Source organism: Oncorhynchus gorbuscha, linkage group LG11, assembly GCF_021184085.1.
Source record: "Oncorhynchus gorbuscha isolate QuinsamMale2020 ecotype Even-year linkage group LG11, OgorEven_v1.0, whole genome shotgun sequence".
NCBI classification, from domain to species: domain Eukaryota; kingdom Metazoa; phylum Chordata; class Actinopteri; order Salmoniformes; family Salmonidae; genus Oncorhynchus; species Oncorhynchus gorbuscha.
In genome coordinates, this window is record NC_060183.1 from 38192022 (window position 1) to 38212154 (window position 20133).

The 20133-nt window shown below is 41.9% G+C and overlaps 1 protein-coding gene across 1 annotated transcript; it reads right to left on the reverse strand.

Annotated features, from left to right (window-relative positions):
* Nucleotides 1–1411: 1411 nt before the first annotated feature.
* Nucleotides 1412–20120, reverse strand: ndufa8 (NADH:ubiquinone oxidoreductase subunit A8). Its single transcript, XM_046369536.1, has 4 exons — nucleotides 19959–20120; nucleotides 19320–19483; nucleotides 9948–10113; nucleotides 1412–1897 (listed from the first exon to the last, which is right to left on the reverse strand). Exons 1-4 carry the CDS (start codon nucleotides 20007–20009, stop codon nucleotides 1760–1762), a joined length of 519 nt encoding a protein of 172 aa, XP_046225492.1. The 5' UTR covers nucleotides 20010–20120; the 3' UTR covers nucleotides 1412–1759.
* Nucleotides 20121–20133: the final 13 nt, after the last annotated feature.

Consider the following 20133-nt stretch of genomic DNA (forward strand, 5'->3'; position numbering starts at 1 on the left):
GTTGTGCCTTAAGCTTTAAGGGAACATGAAGTCAAACCACAAGGCCCACCCTTGAAACCCTTTCTCCCCTGTTCCCCACCTCCAACAGGGGGTACATGCTGATAGGTCAGAAGAAATAAAATCGATTTTACAATGGTGGTGTGACAGGACTGAGTCGGAGGCTACGCACCGACTGTCTGCATCCCAGTGGTGCACTACTTTTGACCAGATACCTATAGGGCCCTGGTCAAAAGTACCAAACTATATAGGGAATAGGGTGCCATTTGGGACTGAAGCTAAGACTCAAGGAGCAGTGTTATGTTTCCCTTGATGTGATACCCTGAGCAGCCCTGGGGCTCTGAGGCACGGCTGGTGCGCTGTGATGCTGGTAATGTCCCAAATCACACCCTATCCTCTGTAGTGCACCAGAGCCCTACAGGAGCTCTTGTAATAGTAGTACACTATGAAGCGAATAGGGTGCTATTTGGGGTGCACATCTGTATTCCTGGCAGACAGGCCCTCCCTGGTCGGCAAAGGCAGCCCTGCCTCTCCCCCTGCCAAAGAAACGTCAGGCTAAATCCACCAAAGACCTCTCAGACTCCACACTGCTCTGACATCAACCCATACAGCTGAAGAAAGCAAGCTAGGGAATGGGAATGACATGAAACCACTATTGACTAGTATGACTATGTAGGACCCTATCAAATGTTATGTCTTGCCCACACACATTGAGAAAAAAGTACAGTATGGTGTCTTGGGTTTTCCCCCATGTTTGGAATGGTTTTAGTTAAGTTTTTACACCTCTATAACATAACTTTTTGTGTTAAAAATCTTAAGGTCTGTATTTTATATATATATATATAAAATACAGACCTTATGATTTTTTAACATTTTTGTGAAAAGTTCAAAACAGGTCAGAGTAATATGGTGAATTCCCTGTGGGGACAAAGTTGGGTTGAATTGAGTACTCTTTTGGCCAGTGAAAGACCCCTTAAGACAGTTTTGTTCCAATACTCGTTAAAACGTTTTCCTTTGTCAATGTTAGTGTGGATATTGGCACAGCGGTGTTCTCTCCAAATGGCACCATATTCCCTATATAGTGTACTACCTTTGACCAGTTCTTTTTGAACTGGCTGTCTTCCCAGGACCCTGAACCCAACAAGACAATTACGCAACAAAGTTGATGACTACACTTCCAAGATTTGAGGTGGGAGATAAACATTGTTCCTGTCTGCACAATCAACTTTGTGTCTCCCACCTACAGATCGTACCAATTTAATTGTGTTATTTCTAACTAACTCAAGACGAAACATTTCAGCACAACATTCGCATGAAATTATTTGTGATTAGATACAGGCCAAGTTGTGCAATGGACCAGATCTAATGTGTGATATAATGTACTAACTACTAGACAGGACGGGAGAGTTCTAAACAAGTTTAAATTAAATATTTTTATTTATTTCACAACAATAAACACATAGGTTGCTTTTTGTTCAATCTTTAACATTTCTACAACATAGGGATCGGAGAGCTGTACGATGGCTGGTGCACAAAGAAGTCCCTTCCTGTCTGAAGATAGTGGGTGTGCTGCAGGAGACAGCAGGCAAAATGAGGCTCTGAAGGACTGCCTCTTGGTGTTGGGTGAAGTTGCTCCTAGATGCTGATCTGGGGTCAGTTTAGCGTTCTCCCCACTAATGGTTAAGGTTAGGATTAGGGGAGGGGAAGCTGATCTTAGATCTGTACCTAGGGGAACTCAACCCGGGAGTACTGACTACCTCCTTTACCAGCTCCAGAAGAAGAGTCGACTGCCATGCTTTGCTGGCTGCAATTGGCCCTCGATGACAGGGTTGGGCTCCGGCCGGGGTCTTGAGTGGTAAGCATTCTCAGGAAGGGGCCGAGAGGTGTCCACCTTTGTCACCTGAGAAGAAACACAAAAGGGTTTAAACTTCAGAAAAGACAAGAGGGAGAAAAAAAGGCCGGTTTGTATACTATGCGTATGGAGAGTGAATGTTTTGCGCTTGAAAGAGAAAGCATAAACCAAGTAAATAGGCCCAATTAAAATATGTCAACAAGCTTCAAGCTGTTTTCAAAATGTGAGATAGTACTGTTTACCCTAACCTTAAAGGGATACCGCGGGATTGAGATTTAGGTCATTTTCCTACTTACCCAGAGTCAGACGAACTCATGGATACCATGGGTCTCTGCATGCAGTTTGGAGATAATTGAAGTTAGCATATCGTTAGCTCAGTACAATTTCTGGTAGTCTCCAGGTACAGTAGCCAGCTCCTTTCAAAAGCAGGGAAATAAACATAGCTACCCCCACCCCTCTTGCTTGGTTTCTTTTCCATTTGAGCTAATCAGTTGTTGTGACAAGGTAGGGGTGGTACACAGAAGACAGCCATATTTGGTAAAAGACCAAGTACAGTTCAAATAAGCAAAGAGAAACGACAGTCCATCATTACTTCAAGACACAAAGGTCAGTCAATCTGGAAATATTCAAGAACTCTGGAAGTGTCTTCAAGTGCAGTCCCAAAAACCATCAAGCGCTATGATGATACTGGCTCTCATGAGGACCGCCACGGGAAAGGAAGTCCCAGAGTTTCCTCTGCTGCAGAGGATAAGTTCATTAGAGTTACCAGCCTCAGAAATTGCATCCCAAATAAATGCTTGGGAGTTCAAGTAAGACACATCAACTGTTCAAATCAAATCAAATTGTATTTGTCACATACACATGAAGAGAGTCTGTGAATCAGGCCTTCATGGTCAAATTGCTGCAAAGAAACCACTACTAAAGGACACCAATAAGAAGAAGAGACCTGCTTGGACCAAGAAAATCGAGCAATGGACATTATTTCCACATTACACTGGTGGAAATCGGTCCTTTTGGTCTGATGAGCACAAATGTGAGATTTTTGGTTGAAACTGTAGTGTCTTTGAGGCGCAGGTCTCCAAACACAAACACACACATATATATAAAGTTAAAGTGTTATTGAAGTATTGTGGTTGCAGGTTCACCTGCTTCATCTGAAGCCTATGATTTTAGGGTGTTGCTTTAAGGCCACCAACTGCTAACAGTCAGTATCTAGATAATGTGTGTGAAATGCTTGATAGTGTGTGATGTTAACAGAGGTTTGTTTTTTGGGTGACTTGAACATTGACTGATTAGCAACTAGCTGTCCTCTCAAGAGGAAGCTTCTAACTGTGACGAATGCCTGTAATATGACTCAGATCATCACTCAACCAACTACAGTGCATCCCAATAGTATTGGACCTGTGACACACAGCACTGGAAGTATTTGTAAAATTACTTATGCCAAGTGTTGACAAGCAATGCACCTGTTTTTTTATTTAACTAGGCAAGTCATTTAAGAAATTATTATTATTTACAATGACGGCCTACCCCGGGCAAACATAGACGACGCTGGGCCAATTGTTTTTCTCAGTGAAACGACCTGTCCTGATTGGTCATAGACTCTTGCTAAAAAAACTTTAATGAGCAAGCCTTCCTTCGTGGCCTCTGTAAAATGGTATAGAATCAGCTTGATCCTCCCACTCTATTGTAAGTCGCTCTGGATAAGAGCGTCTGCTAAATGACTTAAATGTAAATGTAAATGTAGACGCTTGGACCTTTGAAAAATATTTTCAGTGGTATTGTTAAAAAACACACCCCCATAAAGAAAATTAAAAACAGGTTCCGCCCCTGGTTCGACCGTGATCTTGCAGAGTTACTCCACCTCAAGAATTGCATTTGGTGAAAGGCTCGGCACAAGCATACTCAGGCTGACTGGCTCTCATTCAGGCAAATGACAAATAAGTGCACTCTGGCTATCCGGAAGGCCAAAGTTAGTTACTTTAAAGAGCAGTTCTCGCTCTGTGGGTTTAACCCCAAGAAGTTCTGGAAAACGGTTAAAGACCTGGAGAATAAACTCACAACTGCTCATGTCCCTTAATGTTGATGATGTGGTTGTTACTGACAAGAAGCACATGGCTGAGCTCTTTAAAATCACCACTTCATTAAGTCAGAATTTCTATTTGACTCAGCCATGCCTCCTTGCCTGTCCAACATTTCCTCATCTCCCACCCCTTCTCCCTCTTTTTCCCCTAACCCGCTACAAAGTTTCTCCCTGCAGGCAGTCACTGAGTACGAGGTGCTAAAGGAGCTCCTGAAATGTGACCCCCAAAAAACATCTGGGTCAGATGGTTTAGACTCTTTCTTCTTTAAGGTTGCTGCCCCTATCATCACCAAGCCTATCTCCAACCTTTTTAACCTGTCTCTCCTTTCTGGGGAGGTTCCCATTACTTGGACGGCAGCCACAGTTTGTCCTTTATTTAAGGGGGAGATCAAGCTGATCCTAACTGTTACAGGCCTATTTCTATTTTGCCCTCTTTATCAAAAGTGTTGGAAAAACCTTTCAATAATCAACTGGCTGGCTTTATTGATGTCTATAGTATACTCTCGGATATGCAATCTGGTTTCCGCTCAGGTTATGGATGTGTCACTGCTACCTTAAAGATCCTCAATGAGGTCACTATTGCCCTACCCAAGGGTCCTCTCGAACGGCTAGATGTGCTTTACTATTCGGCCATCAGATTTGCCACCAAAGCTCCTTATAGGAAACATCACTGCACTCTATAATCCGGTCATTTCTGTATACCCGTCGCAAGACCCACTGGTTGATTTATTTATAAAACCTTCTTTGGCCTCACTCCCCCCTATCTGAGATATCTACTGCAGCCCTCATCCTCCACATACAACACCCGTTCTGCCAGTCACATTCTGTTAAAGGTCCCCAAAGCACACACATCTATGGGCCGCTCGTCTTTTCAGTTCGCTGCAGCTAGCAACTGGAAAGAGCTGCAAGCAAGAATCACTCAAACTGGACAGTTTTATTCCAATCTCCTCATTCAAAGACTCAATCATGGACACTCTTACTGACAGTTGTGGCTGCATTGTGTGATGAATTGATGTCTCTACCTTCTTGCCCTTTGTGTTGTTGTTTGTGCCCAATCATGTTTGTATCATGTTTTGTGCTGCTACCATGTTGTGTTGCAACTAGGGTTGCAAAGGGTCGGAAACTTCCCGGGAAATTGCTTAAATTCATTTTTTAAAAGTTAGCTTATAACAGGGAACCTTTTGTGGGATACACAAGGCATTTCTAGGTCTTGTGGCATATTTCGGTTTAAACTATCCCCAATTCAATGGAATTGCAACCCTCTGCATGCACAATGCATTCTTCCATCACATGTACAGCTGATTCTCAAGATTTTGCACACGAATGAGATGCTATTGAGCCCACACTACTACACTGTCTGAGCCAAGGACTACAAGTTTTGATTACAATACTGGGTGGGGTGAATATATTTTATGACATACATGATTTTTTGTTAACTAGTAAATAGTAGCCTACAGCAAAGTGTGTTTAAATCATTATAACTTGTTAATTTCTGCTAGTTAGTTTTTGCTACCACGTGGGTTTTAGTTTGCTAACCGAGGAGTATTAATTCACCTGTTTCTATACACGTTTCATTTTAAAACATTTATCTTAAAGGAGTTGTTTAATCTAACTGCTTAACTAGTTATCTGTACATGGAATTGTATTTGTTTGTTTTACTCTTTTTTCTAATCTTTACAGGAAAATGCCATGGGCACTAACTGATGTGTGGAAACATTTCACTGCAGGTAATGTAGAAGGAAAAGCTGTGTACATTTGCAAATACTGTGCCAAATCATATGTGAAAAACGCAACAAAGATGCAGAATCATCTAGCCAAGTGCATAAAGTTCCCTCGGCGCTCACAACAAGCAACCTCTGATAAAAGTCTATTTGAGGTGAAAATGAAGAATCAGACACCTTATCGATAGCAACAGCTCATGGTCCTCTTGGAATTATACGTTGTTGTTTTTTAACTCAATGGAGGAACGTAGAGAAATGCTGATGAATGTCTTGCTTGAGCTGTGTATGCAACTGGTTCACCTCTGATGCTCACAGGCAATGTGTATTGGAAGAGATTTCTGAATGTTCTTTGCCCAGCATACACCCCTCCAACCAGACATGCTTGTATCTACTATTTTGCTGGATGCGGTGTTCAACAGAGTTCATTCAAGTGATGGTCAAGCAAATCATAGAGAAAGTAGACTCAACCAGTATTCTACAAGAGCACAGACACACCGGTCTCTACATTGCAGATGAGCTGAAGGCAGTCATCAATGACCTTAGACCACAGAAGGTATTTGCACTGGTGACAGACAATGCTGCGAACATGAAGGCTGCTTGGTCTAAAGTGGAGGAGTCCTACCCTCACATTACACCCATTGGATGTGCTTCTCATGCATTGAATCTGCTCCTCAAGGATATCCTGGCACTGAAAACAATGGATACACTACAAGAGAGCCAAGGAAATGGTTAGGTATGTGAAGGGTCATCAAGTTATAGCAGCAATCTACCTCATCAAGCAAAGTGAAGAATAAGAGCACCACATTGAAGCTGCCCAGCAACACCTGTTGGGGTGGTGCTGGCATCATGTTTGACAGTCTTCTGGAGGGAAAGGAGTCTCTCCAAGAAATGGCCATATCACAGTCTGTCAATATGGACAGCCCCATCAAGAGTATCCTCCTGGATGATGTATTTTGGGAAAGATTGGTAAGCAGCCTGAAACTCCTGAAACCTATAGCAGTAGCCATTGTACGGATTGGGGGAGATAATGCCATCCTGTCTGATGTTCAGGCTCTGCTTGCAGACGTAAGAGAAGAAATCCGTACTGTCCTGCCCACTTCACTGTTGCTCCAAGCAACAATAAACTGCAGTTCTGAAATACATAAAAAAGCATGAGAACTTCTGCCTGAAGCCCATACACGCTGCAGTGTACATGTTGGAGCCCAAGTGTGCTGGCAAGAGCATCCTGTCTGGTACAGAGATCAACAAGGCCTGTGGTGTCGTCCCTGCCGTGTCTCGCCACCTTGGAATGGATGAGGGCAAGGTTCTTGGCAGTCTGGCGAAGTACACTTCCAAGCAAGGGCTTTGGGATGGAGATGCAATATGGCAGTCGTGCCAACATATCTCAACAGCCACCTGGTAGAAGAGACTTTGTGGATCTGGGGCTCTTTCCCCTGATGCCTCAATTATCCTCCAAATCCCACCAACATCAGCCACCTCGGAGTGCAACTGGTCCTTGTTTGGGAACACACACACCAAAGCACAGAACAGGCTGACCAATACAAGGGTTGAGAAATTGGTGGCCATCCGGGCAAATTTGAGGCTTTTTGAGCCTGACAACAAACCATCCTCAACAAGGTTGGAAACGGACAATGAAGATGAGGCTTCAGAGTCTGATGTTCAAGAGGTGGACATTGAGGAGGTCGAGGGAGAAGACATGGACACCTAAGAGGAAGACAACCAAAACTTTAGTTTCTACACTAACATTTTACAGATGTATGTTGAAAATGTTTTTGGGAGATGCAATGGATCATTGGGGATCATTCAATATTCCCTTTCTTTTGATGTTCAGTGAAATCATCCCATGTGAAGAGTCAACTAGTTCAATTCGTAACTAAATTGTTTTATTTTATTTCTATTGGAAGAATTTAATCATTTGCAATCATGTCTACTTATGAGGTAAAAGGTTAATGTTTCTGCCTCCATATGATATGGTAAAACATATCTAATGCAAAAACCATCTACATTTAAATTGTATTAATATAAAATGTGCATATTTCTGTTAATCCCCATATATCCCGTTAATTCCCATATAGTCCCACGGAAAGTTTCCACCTCTGAATATTCCCCAAAATGTGCAACCATAATTGTGTTACTAAGTCATCTGCTCATTATTGACAAGTCAAAATGTGATATATATATATATATTTTTTTTTAAGTTTTATTGTTAATAATAATTCTAAGAATTTTTTTTTTTTTATAACTCAACAAAGATGCATCAAGTTCCCTCAGCGCTCACAACAAGCAACCTCTAATTAAAGTCTATTTGAGCTGAAAATGATGAATCGGACACCTTATCAATAGCAACAGCTCATGGTCCTCTTGGACTACAATAATGTAGTAAAAAGTAGAATTCTAACTTCATCAATTGTAACAAACTTTCAGTTTTGCATAAAGCACAAGGATTTGTTAATAATATGACGACCCTACCCTAAATTATTGGTCTTAAGTTACTGTAATTGTGTATTCTGTACTGCCTCATGTGTATATTAAAGGCCCACATTTGCATAGTATAGCATTTTAATTTCAATACATTTGTACTTTTATTTGAATCAACACTGTTCTACATCAGCCCTGAAAATGTCATAACAATATGACAACCCTATCTTGAGATACTGGACAAAACGTGTTGAAAGAATTGAGGCAGGTGATTTGGAGCCATTTTTGAGTAGGGATTAACATTGACCAGTCCGCGACCTCTCTGACCTTTTCCGATCACTTGAAAATAAGACCTCAGCAATGGTAAGGCCTATCCTCATGAAATAAATGTTCTGTGTTCCCGAGAAGCTTCTCTATAACATGGAATACAAAGTATAACACCAAAACCACAGTTTCATTTTGATCCCTAACATCCTAGTAATGTATTTTCGTTATGTGTCGGACAAAGTTTGATTTTGGAAGAAGCTAGCCACTTACCCAGATAGCTAACTAGCTACTAAATTAGCATACCAAATGCACAACAGCAGAGAATTTAGCACATTTTAGACAGTTAACTTAATAGTTATAAGATACCTAGCTGGCAAACAATTAGCTGTAAATTCCATACTGTAACTAGACCACCTGGTATATGCTGTACAACAGCGAGTGACTCAAAAGGCTCCGGACTCTCATGTGTGCTTGTAAACAAATACCACATGACCGGGGACTACCGGTAAAGGTTCATAACGAAATATTTGGTGACAGGTGAAACAAAGTACATGATCTTCTTTATCTCCTAACATATTGCACATGTTTATTTTTTTAAATGTTTTTGTTGTTGTTGAATTTTACCCCCTTTTCTCCCCAATTTCGTGGTATCCAGTTGTTTTTAGTAGCTACTATCTTGTCTCATCGCTACAACTCCCGTACGGGCTTGGGAGAGACGAAGGTTGAAAGTCATGCGTACTCCGATACACAACCCAACCAAGCCGCACCAATGTGTCGGAGGAAACACAGTGGTCATTCAATAGTTAGTAAATGTGTAAATTTGACTGATACTAGATTCTACCCACTTCCTCATTCTGACCCGTTGTCGCATAGAGATCGCAACGATATATTAGTCTCAATGGCACTGCCCGTGCGCTCACATATATGTTGCGATTTCTCTTATCAGTAAAAATGAACGAATTGACAAAATATTGATTACTATGTGTAGCTTTTTAATGCTGTCTGACTGGGTAAGTAAAAAAAAAACGATCTAAATGTCAAACTCTCGCAGTATCCCTTTAACTGGAGGACTGAAAGTCAAGTATACAGCAGTATACAGCTAGTCATTCAAAAGCTAAAAATACTTCATAAGTGGATTAACTGTTGCACGTCAGGGGCATAATATATCAGAAATCTTTTTCATTACAAAGGTTATTGTTAAATGATTGCTAGTGAACTTGGGGCTTGGTGTCACCCTATGAGAGTTTGTCACATTCCAAAACAAGAAATCCACAACAACACACTAGCTAGCTTATCTTGCACTGTAGGGTATATCTAACAACAGTAGATGTTATAGACATCTGCTTGTACGTCCCAAACAGAGACTGTTGCACAGAAATGAAAAGCTAACGTTTGCTAACTAGCTAGCAAACACAAGCCAACTTTTTAATCCCAGGCCTTATCGGGTTATTATTAAATGATTGCTAATAAACTTGGGGCTTGAAATCGCCCTATGAGAGTCTGTTACACTAACGACATACCGGTTGTTACTGTCGAGTAACTTTTAAAATGCCCCGAACTATACCGCGAGGCAGTATAGCTGCAGGCATTATACCTCCGGGGGACTCACCTTGGACAGTTCTCCCAGGTTGGGTCTCTCCCACCCAAGCTTGTCCAGCACACAGCTGTCAAAGGCCTGCTGATGCTTGCGGCACTGACGCAGCTCCGCCAGGTTGGAGTAGTCCAGGCAGGTCCAGTACTCTGTGAAGGACTCGGCACAGCTTCCTTTTATCTGCCTGGAGGAGAAATTGAAGCAAGCATTTGTTAAGGACACACTTTTTTTAAGGTGACAACTCAGACAATCACTTCCCCGGGCAGCTGTTGACTTATTTAGAGTGACTCCCTTTAAAAGAGGATCTCTTTGTAAAATGGCCTATATTGGCATTGGTGAGTCATTAACGGTTGTTCTAGTGTCATTTGACTACATTGTACAGTGCCTTTGAAACATGTTCAGATAAGGGATGCACGATATAGTCAGCGAGAGTATCAGAATCGGCCAATATTAGCCAAAAATGCCAACATCAGCATCGGCCCGATGTCTAGTTTAACGCCGATGTTAAAGCTGAAGTGCATACCTATATAGCGTAGGTAGGTGACGTAATGACGCCACGAAAAATACAGCGCTAAACGTGCAACACAGCATTCCTAACCTGGCCCACAATGTCTGCTGTGTGGATCGATTTGGAAGTTTCAAAGGAAGATAACAAAAAGGCCATATGCAACGTTTGTGCTGCTTTTATTTCCTGAGGGGAGAAAGTGAAATCTTTCAATACCACAAACCTAATTACTCATTTGAAAGTGCATTACCCCCAAACGTTCATCGACGACTTGGAACAAAAGGAGAAATAAAAACTAAGTGCACACTTCCAACAACTAAACAAGTTCAAGTCAAGCAGTCATTTGAAAGAGTAAGAACATTTCAGAGAGACAACTCAAAGGCGAAATCCATTAATGCCAAGATAATGGAATTCATTGCCCTTGACAATCAACCGCTCTCTGTTGTGGATGAGGTTGGCGTTCGAGCCCCGGTACACACTACCAAGTAGCCGCTATTTTTCAGATGTTGCCCTACTGGAGTTACACAGTCTTGTTGAATCGCACATCCACAAGCTACTTGCTATGGGCGTCACTGCTATTAGCGTTACGACTGACAGTTGGACCAGCGACGTCAGCCCCATGAGCATGCCGAGTCTGACAGCACAGTGGGTAGTGGGTCGACGAGGATTTCGTATCGAGGAAAGCCATATTGCATGCTCAAGAATGTGCTGGTTCTCATACCGTTGCTGCCATTTCAATGGCATTTGAGAAAATGTTTGAAACTTGGAAAATCCCCAAGAACAATGTACACGCTGTGCTACGTGATAATGCACGTAACATGACAAAAGCTTTGGAAGAATGTGGAGTTGCCAGTTTGCCATGTATGGGACACACACTGCAACTGGCTGTGAACGAAGGTGTTTTGGCCCAACGCAGCATATCTGACATAGTGGCAACAGGTAGGAAGATAGTGGGTCATTTTAAACACTCACAGAAGCATACAGCAGCCTGCAAGCAATACAGGAGCAGCTTGGAGTGAAAACAAAAAGGCTTAATTAAGCAAGACGTTTCCACCAGATGGAACGGTACTTTTTACATAATCGAGAGCCTGCTGGAACAAAAACGAGTGCTTGGCGTGTACGCAGCTGACTGAGTTACCTGAAACAATCAGTACAAACCAGTGGACTCAATTGAAAACATGAACACACTCTTAGCTCCATTCGAACAACTGACTTGAGAAAAAGTTATTCAACTGTGTCTGCAGCAGACGTGATACCCTCTGTCATGGCACTGAAACGCCTGCTCAACAACAACTTTCGACATAGACCGTGCGGTTAAAACTTGCAAAAAGTACTCTACTAGACGCTGTGAACAAGCGATTCGGTGGCATTCTCTCTGAGCCTCTACTGTGTCGCCACCGTGCTCGATGCTACGTACAAGGACCACTACTTCTTTAACAGGCATTCTCTCTGAGCCTCTTTACTGTGTCGCCATCGTGCTCGATGCAAGGTACAAGGACCACTACTTCTTTAACAGGCATTCTCTCTGAGCCTCTACTGTGTCGCCACAGTGCTCGATGCTAGGTACAAGGACTGCTACTCCTTTAACAGGCATTCTCTCTGAGCCTCTTTACTGTGTCGACACCGTGCTCGATGCTAGGTACAAGGACCGCTACTCCGATGTAGACAAGAAACAGACACTACGTGAAACGTTAACAGACACTACGTGAAACGTTAACAGACACAGCTGGACAAGATGGAAACGGACACAGTGACCGTGCGCACCGAAGAAGAGGACCCACGACAGCAGAGGCCACGGACAGACAGGGATGAAACGTCACTGCTTGACATGCATGATGAAATCCTGGTTGAGAATGAAACGACCAAACAAAAGAACAAAACAGCACAGCAAGTAAGTGAAATAAATAGGTTTTGATTATGTTTTACTGGTAATGGAGACATACGTAAATGCCAACAAAATAACTTTTGGTCAGAGTGTGTGTGTGTGTGAGGCGGTGTATTTTCATTTTCTGTTACCGGCCAACTGTGTGATTCTTTGGAATGCAAAAATAATTTATTAAATGTCCTAACCCCCCCCCCCCCCCCCCCCCCCATTATTGGCAGATACTAGGATACCTGACAACCTATTATTCCCAGGAATGAAGATGCACTTGGACACTACAGAAGTAACAAGCACCGTTTCCCCATCCTAGCTAAAGCTTTGCGCATGTATCTTGGTTCTCCCTGTACTAGGGTGGACAGTGAGCGCCTTTTTCAGTGCAGCTTCACACATTGTGGACGAAAAAAGAAACAGACTCTCGTGACAAAGCCGAGCAGGTCCTCTTTGTGAAAAAAAACCTCACCCAAATGTTAAAATTGTAAATGGGCAGTCATATTGTAACCCAGCCATCTAGAGTCACTGGTAACATGGTTACTAAGCCGAATGGCTTTTCTGTTGTTCATTCATGTATAGGTCAAGATTTTAATTTAATACAAGGCAGTATTTTTTCCCTAAATGAAAGATTAGATGTGTTGTAAATTTGCTCTCATTTTATTAATCAAATCAGCTGAGCACATTTGAAAAGCTTAAGTTGTCATTTATAGCAATTTGACAGCCTAGAGACAGTCATTTGTTTAAGCAGTTAAAGCTAAAATGATGAACTGCATTTTTAGTTTAAACCAATATTCCTTTCAAAGCATACGGTCAAGATTGGATAGTAAGAAGAGCCACCACCATCTTTGTAATGCGGGGCAGCTAAAATATTTTTCATGAATATCTGTTATGTGATAAAATACATTCATGGAGGTGTAATTTTTTCTAATTTACAAGTTATTGAACAACCTGTTCCTAACTTAACAAATGAACATATGACACTCTGTTCTAACTATTTAACTGTACTAGAATGCTTAAAAGGCCGCTAAAATTTTAAATATCGGTATCGGGGCTTGTTTTTATGGGGGGCAAAGAAAATATCGGATATCGATATCGGACAAATGTCATATCGGTGCATCCCGAGTTCAGACCCCTTGACCTTTCCCACATTGTGTTATGTTACAGCCTTATTCTAAAATGTATTAAAATTGTTTCCCCCCCTCGTCAATCTACACACAATACCTTATAATGACAAAGCAAAAACAGTTTAGACATTTTGCTAATGTATTAAAAATAATATTAATAATATTCAGACCCTTTACTCAATTTGTTGAAACACCTTTGGCGGCAATTACCACCTCGAGTCTCCTTAAGTATGATGCTACAAGCTTGACACACCTGTAATTGGGGAGCTTCTCCCAGTCTTCTCTGCAGATCATCTCAAGCTCTGTCAGGTTGGATGGGGAGCATTGCTGCACAGCTATTTACAGGTCTCTCCAGAGATGTTAGATCGGGTTCAAGTCCGGGCTCTGGCTGTGCCATTCATGGACATTCAGAGACTTGTGTCGAAGCCACTCCTGCATTGCGCTTAGGGTCGTTGTCCTGTTGGAAGGTTAACCTTTGCCCCAGTCTTAGGTCCCGAGTGCTCTGGAGCGGGTTCTTGGATCTCTGTAGTTTGCTCTGTTAATCGTTCCCTCGATCCTGACTAGTCTCCCAGTCCCTCCCGCTGAAAAACATCCCCATAGCATGATGTTGCAAACACCATGCTTCCCAGTAGGGATGGTGCCAGGTTTCCTCCAGACATTCAGGCCAAACAGTTGAAACTTGGTTTCATCAGACCAGAGAATCTTGTTTCTCATGGTCTGAGAGTCCTTTAGGTGCCTTTAAGCAAACTCAATGAAAGATGACTTTCAAAATAAATAAGTTATTTGTGTGTGCTTGATCTTGTGTTTTCTGAACGATATAACTCCTATCTTCTGATCTTTTCCTCAATCTCCAAGATGTCTTCTTTCCAAATATGACAAGTTTTGGCATGTCAGAATCATGGAATTACACATGAATAGCAGTTACTTTTGGGTATGTCTATTTAGGCGGAAATCTACATTTTGCCATTACATTTGAGGTTAAGACAACACGTTTCACATTTTTCTACTTGAGAAATACTGCACCAAACACCTTAGATGTAAAATTGAGCAACTAGATTTCTTGAGTTATCTTCATTTTGGGGACTTTGAGGAAGTGAAATAGGCTTCTGCATCTACAGTGTCTCATGGAGGACAAACATTAACCAAACGCAGAATCGGTCAGGAAACATACCTCCAAGACAGGGTTTTTGTTAGGGAAATGTGGCGCCAGACCAGACTGGCAGCATTTTAATTTACCGGACATTTGCAAAACCTACCGGACCCATATGCAATGGGTGTATAACCTGATTAGGGCGTCCATCCACAGTGCTCAGAATGACAAATCACATTTAGATTATGGTAATTAATATTAACAGAACATGCAAGTCGAGGATGGTCAGCTTGTCGAGAAAGAAATAGACTATTCCAAAACGGACTATGGAACAAATGTTGAGTATTATACACTACCGTTCAAAAGTTTGGGGTCACTTAGAAATGTCCTTGTTTTTGAAAAAGATATCAAATCAAATTGATAAGAAAAACAGTGTAGACCTTGTTAATGTTGTAAATTACTATTGTAGCTGGAGGCGTAGAAACCAATTATCAGCAACTATCGCACCTGTGTTCCAATGGCATGTTGTGTTAACTAATCCAAGTTTATTATTTTAAAAAGGCTAACTGATCATTAGAAAAGCATTTAGCAATTATGTTAGCACAGCTGAAAACTGATGTTCTGATTAAAGAAGCAAAACAACTGGCCTTTAGACTAGTTGAGTATCTGGAGCATCAGCATTTGTGGGTTCGATTACAGGCTCAAAATGGCCAGAAACAAAGAACTTTCTTCTGAAACTCGTCATTCTATTCTTGTTCTGAGAAATGATGGCTATTCCATTCGTGAAATTTCCAAGAAACTGAAGCGCTCGTACAACGCTGTGTACTACTCCCTTCACAGAACAGCGCAAAATGGCTCTAACCAGAATAGAAAGAGGAGTGGGAGGCCTCGGTGCACAACTGAGCAAGAGCACAAGTACATTAGTCTCGTTTGTTTCTCAGACGCCTCACAAGTCCTCAACTGGCAGCTTCATTAAATAGTACCCGCAAAACACCTGCCTCAACGTCAACAGTGAAGAGGCGACTCCGGAATGCTGGCCTTCTAGACAGAATTGCAAAGAAAAAGACATATTTCCGACTGGCCAATAAAAAGAAAAGATTAAGATGGGCAAAATAACACAGACATTGAACAGGGGAAGATTGGAAAAAAAGTGTTATGGACAGACAAATCTAAGTTTGAGGTGTTCGGATCACAAAGAAGAACATTGTGAGACGCATAAAAAATGAAAAGATGCTGGAGGAGTGCTTGACGCCATCTGTCAATCGTGGTGGAGGCAATGTGATGTCTGGGGGTGCTTTGGTGGTGGTAAAGTGGGAGATTTGACTAGGGTAAAAGGGATCTTGAAGAAGGCTATCACTCATTTTGCAAAGCTATGCCATACACTGTGGACGGCGCATAATTGGAGCCAATTTCCTCTTACAACAGGACAATGACCCAAAGCACAACTCCAAACTATGCAAGAACTATTTAGGGAAGAAGCAGTCAGCTGGTATTCTGTCTATAATGGAGTGGCCAGCACAGTCACCGGATCTCAACCCTATTGAGCTGTAGTGGGAGCAGCTTGACCGTATGGTACGTAGGAAGTGCCCACCATGCCAATCCAGGGTGAAATCTCATCAGATTACCTCAACAAATTGACAACTAGAGAACACCAAGGTCTGCAAGGCTGTAATTGCTGCAAATGGAGGATTCTTTGACTAAAGTAATGATTAAAAATAATTATTTATAACTTTATAACTTCTTAATTATATTTCCTATTCATTTTGCAACTCATTTCATGCATGTTTTCATGGAAAACAAGGTCATTTCTAAGTGACCCCAAAATTGTGTGTATGTACATAGCTTAAAATGTTGATTAACAATTCCATTACATTATAAGTGCAGCAGTGTGCACAAGGCAGTAGGCTGTGTGAATGTTCGTTCCATAATGCAATTACCGGGAAAGTTGTCAAAAGCACACCACACATGCAAGAGGTTTCATGTGACAGAATGAAAAATATCCATTAGACATTTTAAGAGGGGATATCTAATATGAAACAACTAGCATGGGTTGCTAATATGACTAGGATTGTGCCTACGTCTCTACTAACTTTGCACAACGAGACTGCAATATTTGCCAAATTCTTCCTTGCAGAATTGTTCAAGCTCAGTCAAATTGCATGGTGACTGCTCATGGACTGCACTCTTCAAGTCATTCCACAGATTCTGGATGGGATTTAGGTCGGGGCTCTGACAAGGTCACTCAAGGACATTCACCTTCTTGTCCTTCAGCTGCTGTACGGTTGCTTTAGCGGTGCTTTGGGTCATTGTCATGTTGAAACGTGATCCATCTTCCCATTTTCAACTTCATGGCAGAGGGATGCAGGTTCTCCTCAAGAATCTGTAAGTATTTTACACTGTCCATTTCCCCTTCTATCCTGATAAGTGCTCCAGTCCCTGCTGCAGAGAACCCCCCCCCACACACACACACAACAGGATGCTGCCAGCGCCGTGCTTTACTGTAGGCATGGTGTTCTTTGGGTGGAAAGATGTATTGGGTTTTCGCCAGACATATTGTTTTGCGTTCAGGCCAAAAAGTTCAATTTTGGTCTCATCTGACCACAGCACCTTTTGCCACTTGGCCTCGGAATCTACAATGTGCTTTTTGGCTAAGCTCAAATGAGACTTGATGTGGCTTTTTTTGAGGGGTGTTTTTTTTCACGCCACACTCCCATAGAGGCCAGATTTGTGAAGAGCTTGTGATATTGTGGTCACATGCACACATTGACCAGTCTTTGCCATAAAGGCCTGAAGCTCCTTCAAAGTCTCCATTGGCTTCTTTAGTAGTCTCTCTGATCAGTCTCCTCCTTGCCCGGTCATACAGTTTGGAGGGACGGCGTGATCTATGCAGGGTCTGGGTGGTGCCATAAGCCTTCCACTTCTTAATAATGGTCTTAACTGTGCTCCGAGGGATAGGCAAAGCCTTTGCACAACTTTATCTCATAGATCTTCTGAATGTACATTTCCGCCCATAGTGGATTTTATGCTTTGAATTGCACTACTAAGCAGTGGAGTCCTCTAAGAACAACTGATTTTATTCTGAACTAATCAATCACTACAATTGATCACAGATGGAAGCCAATTTGCTTGATTTGTGATCTGGAAGGTGGTTGGTTATACCTCTGCAGGTTTGCAATTGTATATTGTGGGTTACTGTGCTACTTTGAAGCAAGACATGCCTCATAATAAATAAGAAGTAAAACATTTAGGTTTCAAACAATTAAGTATATGTTTTCAAAATGCATACTGCCTCCAGCTCATTGAAAAGTGGTGTGCGACACGCTGGAAAAGCCTGCCTTCCGTTATCTATGTATTTACTGTTTTAGATGCTGTAGCGGCACATCTTGTGCTGTCGGACAGAGTCTCTGATGAAACTAGGCTCTGTATCTGTATGATAAACAAGATACATAACAAATATATACTGCACAGACATGTACATTTAATTCCACAAAATTATGCATATTAACCTATAAACGAATAAGCATGACAAGTCATATGAATTTATTGACTGGTATTTACATAAATAGGCTTTAAAATAATTATTTTACAATGAGATTTTTCTTCTCCTCCCAGACAATTGGCCAGTGCTAATTTTATTTACCAGCTTTTCTATCTAAAAAAAAATGCGGCCATAAACAGGCTATAACCGGCAAACGGAAAACTCTGCTCCAAGACTGAAATCTCGTTTTTCTCACGAGCAACAGAAAAACACACATGGCAATCAGCCTTTAAGCCTATTGCTCCTATCAGGAGAATAGGCCACTGACAAATATCCCAAATCACACTCCGGCAACTCCATCTTACCCAGGCAACTAGAGTTCGAAATGTATCCCTTTACAAGCACATGCGTTGACTTTCTTATTGAGAAATGAACAAGTGGGTTCATAATAATAGAACCAGATTTTGTTAAAAGACATTCCAGATGCATATACTACTATCTAGCTACACCTAGGATTATTTACATTTGTAATGTGAGTGAGCTACAACTTTGAGGTGGGTGTAGGGCCTCCAAAGCCTAAACAACCAGGTGTAATTATAAGTTTGTCAAATCTGGCACCATTACAATAATGACATGCATTACCATTCTCAGAAGCCCTATGTTTACATCTGGGACCAGAACTGTTTATTGGTCCCTGCTTTGGAAGTGGTGCTATTTGTGGACCTGACACAGAGAGTCTGCATGTCAAGCCCTGCCCCATTCAGTGACAGCTTCCAGTCACTGCAGAGGTGTGTGCCTGTGTGTGCACGCGCGCGCTCGCTCGTCCGGTTGCGTTATTAGTGCACAGCAGCCTTATGTAAACACAGACACCATGCCCCACAGTGAGACAACCCAGGGCAGACCACTTCCATCTGTATCCCAATTATGACAGAGAAGCAGCAGCCTATAGTTATCCTATAGCTACAGCCTCCCTCTCTTGACTCTTGTTGGTCAGTTAGAGAACAGAAGTGGAAAGGTGAACATGTGCTAAGTTTAACCCAAACATAACATTGGATGAAAACAAAGCGGTAAAAAAAAAACGATAAATTAAAACAGCAGACCTCTAAGATTAGCATGCTATTGTAGAGATGAGAGCTGAATGTGGATCAGCAGTTTCATTCATAAACATACAGGGAAAAAAACAACAAAAAAACATCTAATCGCATAACAACTATCACTGATTATTTAATGACACTAAGACAGTCTTGAAGTGGCTCAAGTTAAAAACAGACCTACCTTTACCACTTGGGTGTGGAGTCACTCAACACTATGATTGCCTACCTGAAGAAGTTAAGAGCACACTCGTTGACTTTCCTCCCTTCATTCAGACACTTTCTTGGGTCCTTCTCCTCCCAGCGACAGAGCATGAACTCCTTGTTGGCCTTGTCACACTGAGAGCCATAGTGGTGGGCAGCTCCCTTCAGCACCGCAGACGACACACTGATCTACACACGAGCAAGGGAAGAATATGACACTATTTAACACAAACACACATGCCGTATTTAGACACGTCTAGCCTACTTCGATATCAAACATTAACAGCCTAATCTAGTTGCCTATTGCAAAATAATTCCACAACAACACGCTAGCTTGTTAGCTTATCTTGCACTGTAGGGTATAGTCAACAACCCTGGGCATGTTAGAGACAGCTGTGTTTGTACGTCCCAAACGCTAGCAAACGTTCTACCCAGATCTTATCGCAATCTAGCTATGCGTATACAATACTTTCCAATCACCACAAAAGCTAGCACACGAAACCTAGCTTCTAAAGCCAGTACAGTAGTAGCCTATTTAGAAACGTTATAACTAAGGGTTTCCAGCCTGCTAGTGCTATGCTAGCTGCAATTGCAGCTGATTTATCTAACTAGCTAGCTAGCATTGCCAACCAGATTGTTCCTCAATAATATGATTCGTGCTTACCTCCTCAACATTCAAGTCGTTAAAAGTGGGAACCTCCACCGAACCCGGCATGGTTCGATTTATGTTAGAATAATCGAAATGAGAGAATAAAGTGCTAAACTCCTCAACACACTCAAGGTCCTCGTCTACCTACAGGACGAACCCGCACAAGGAAGGTCAGTGTATTGCGCATGTC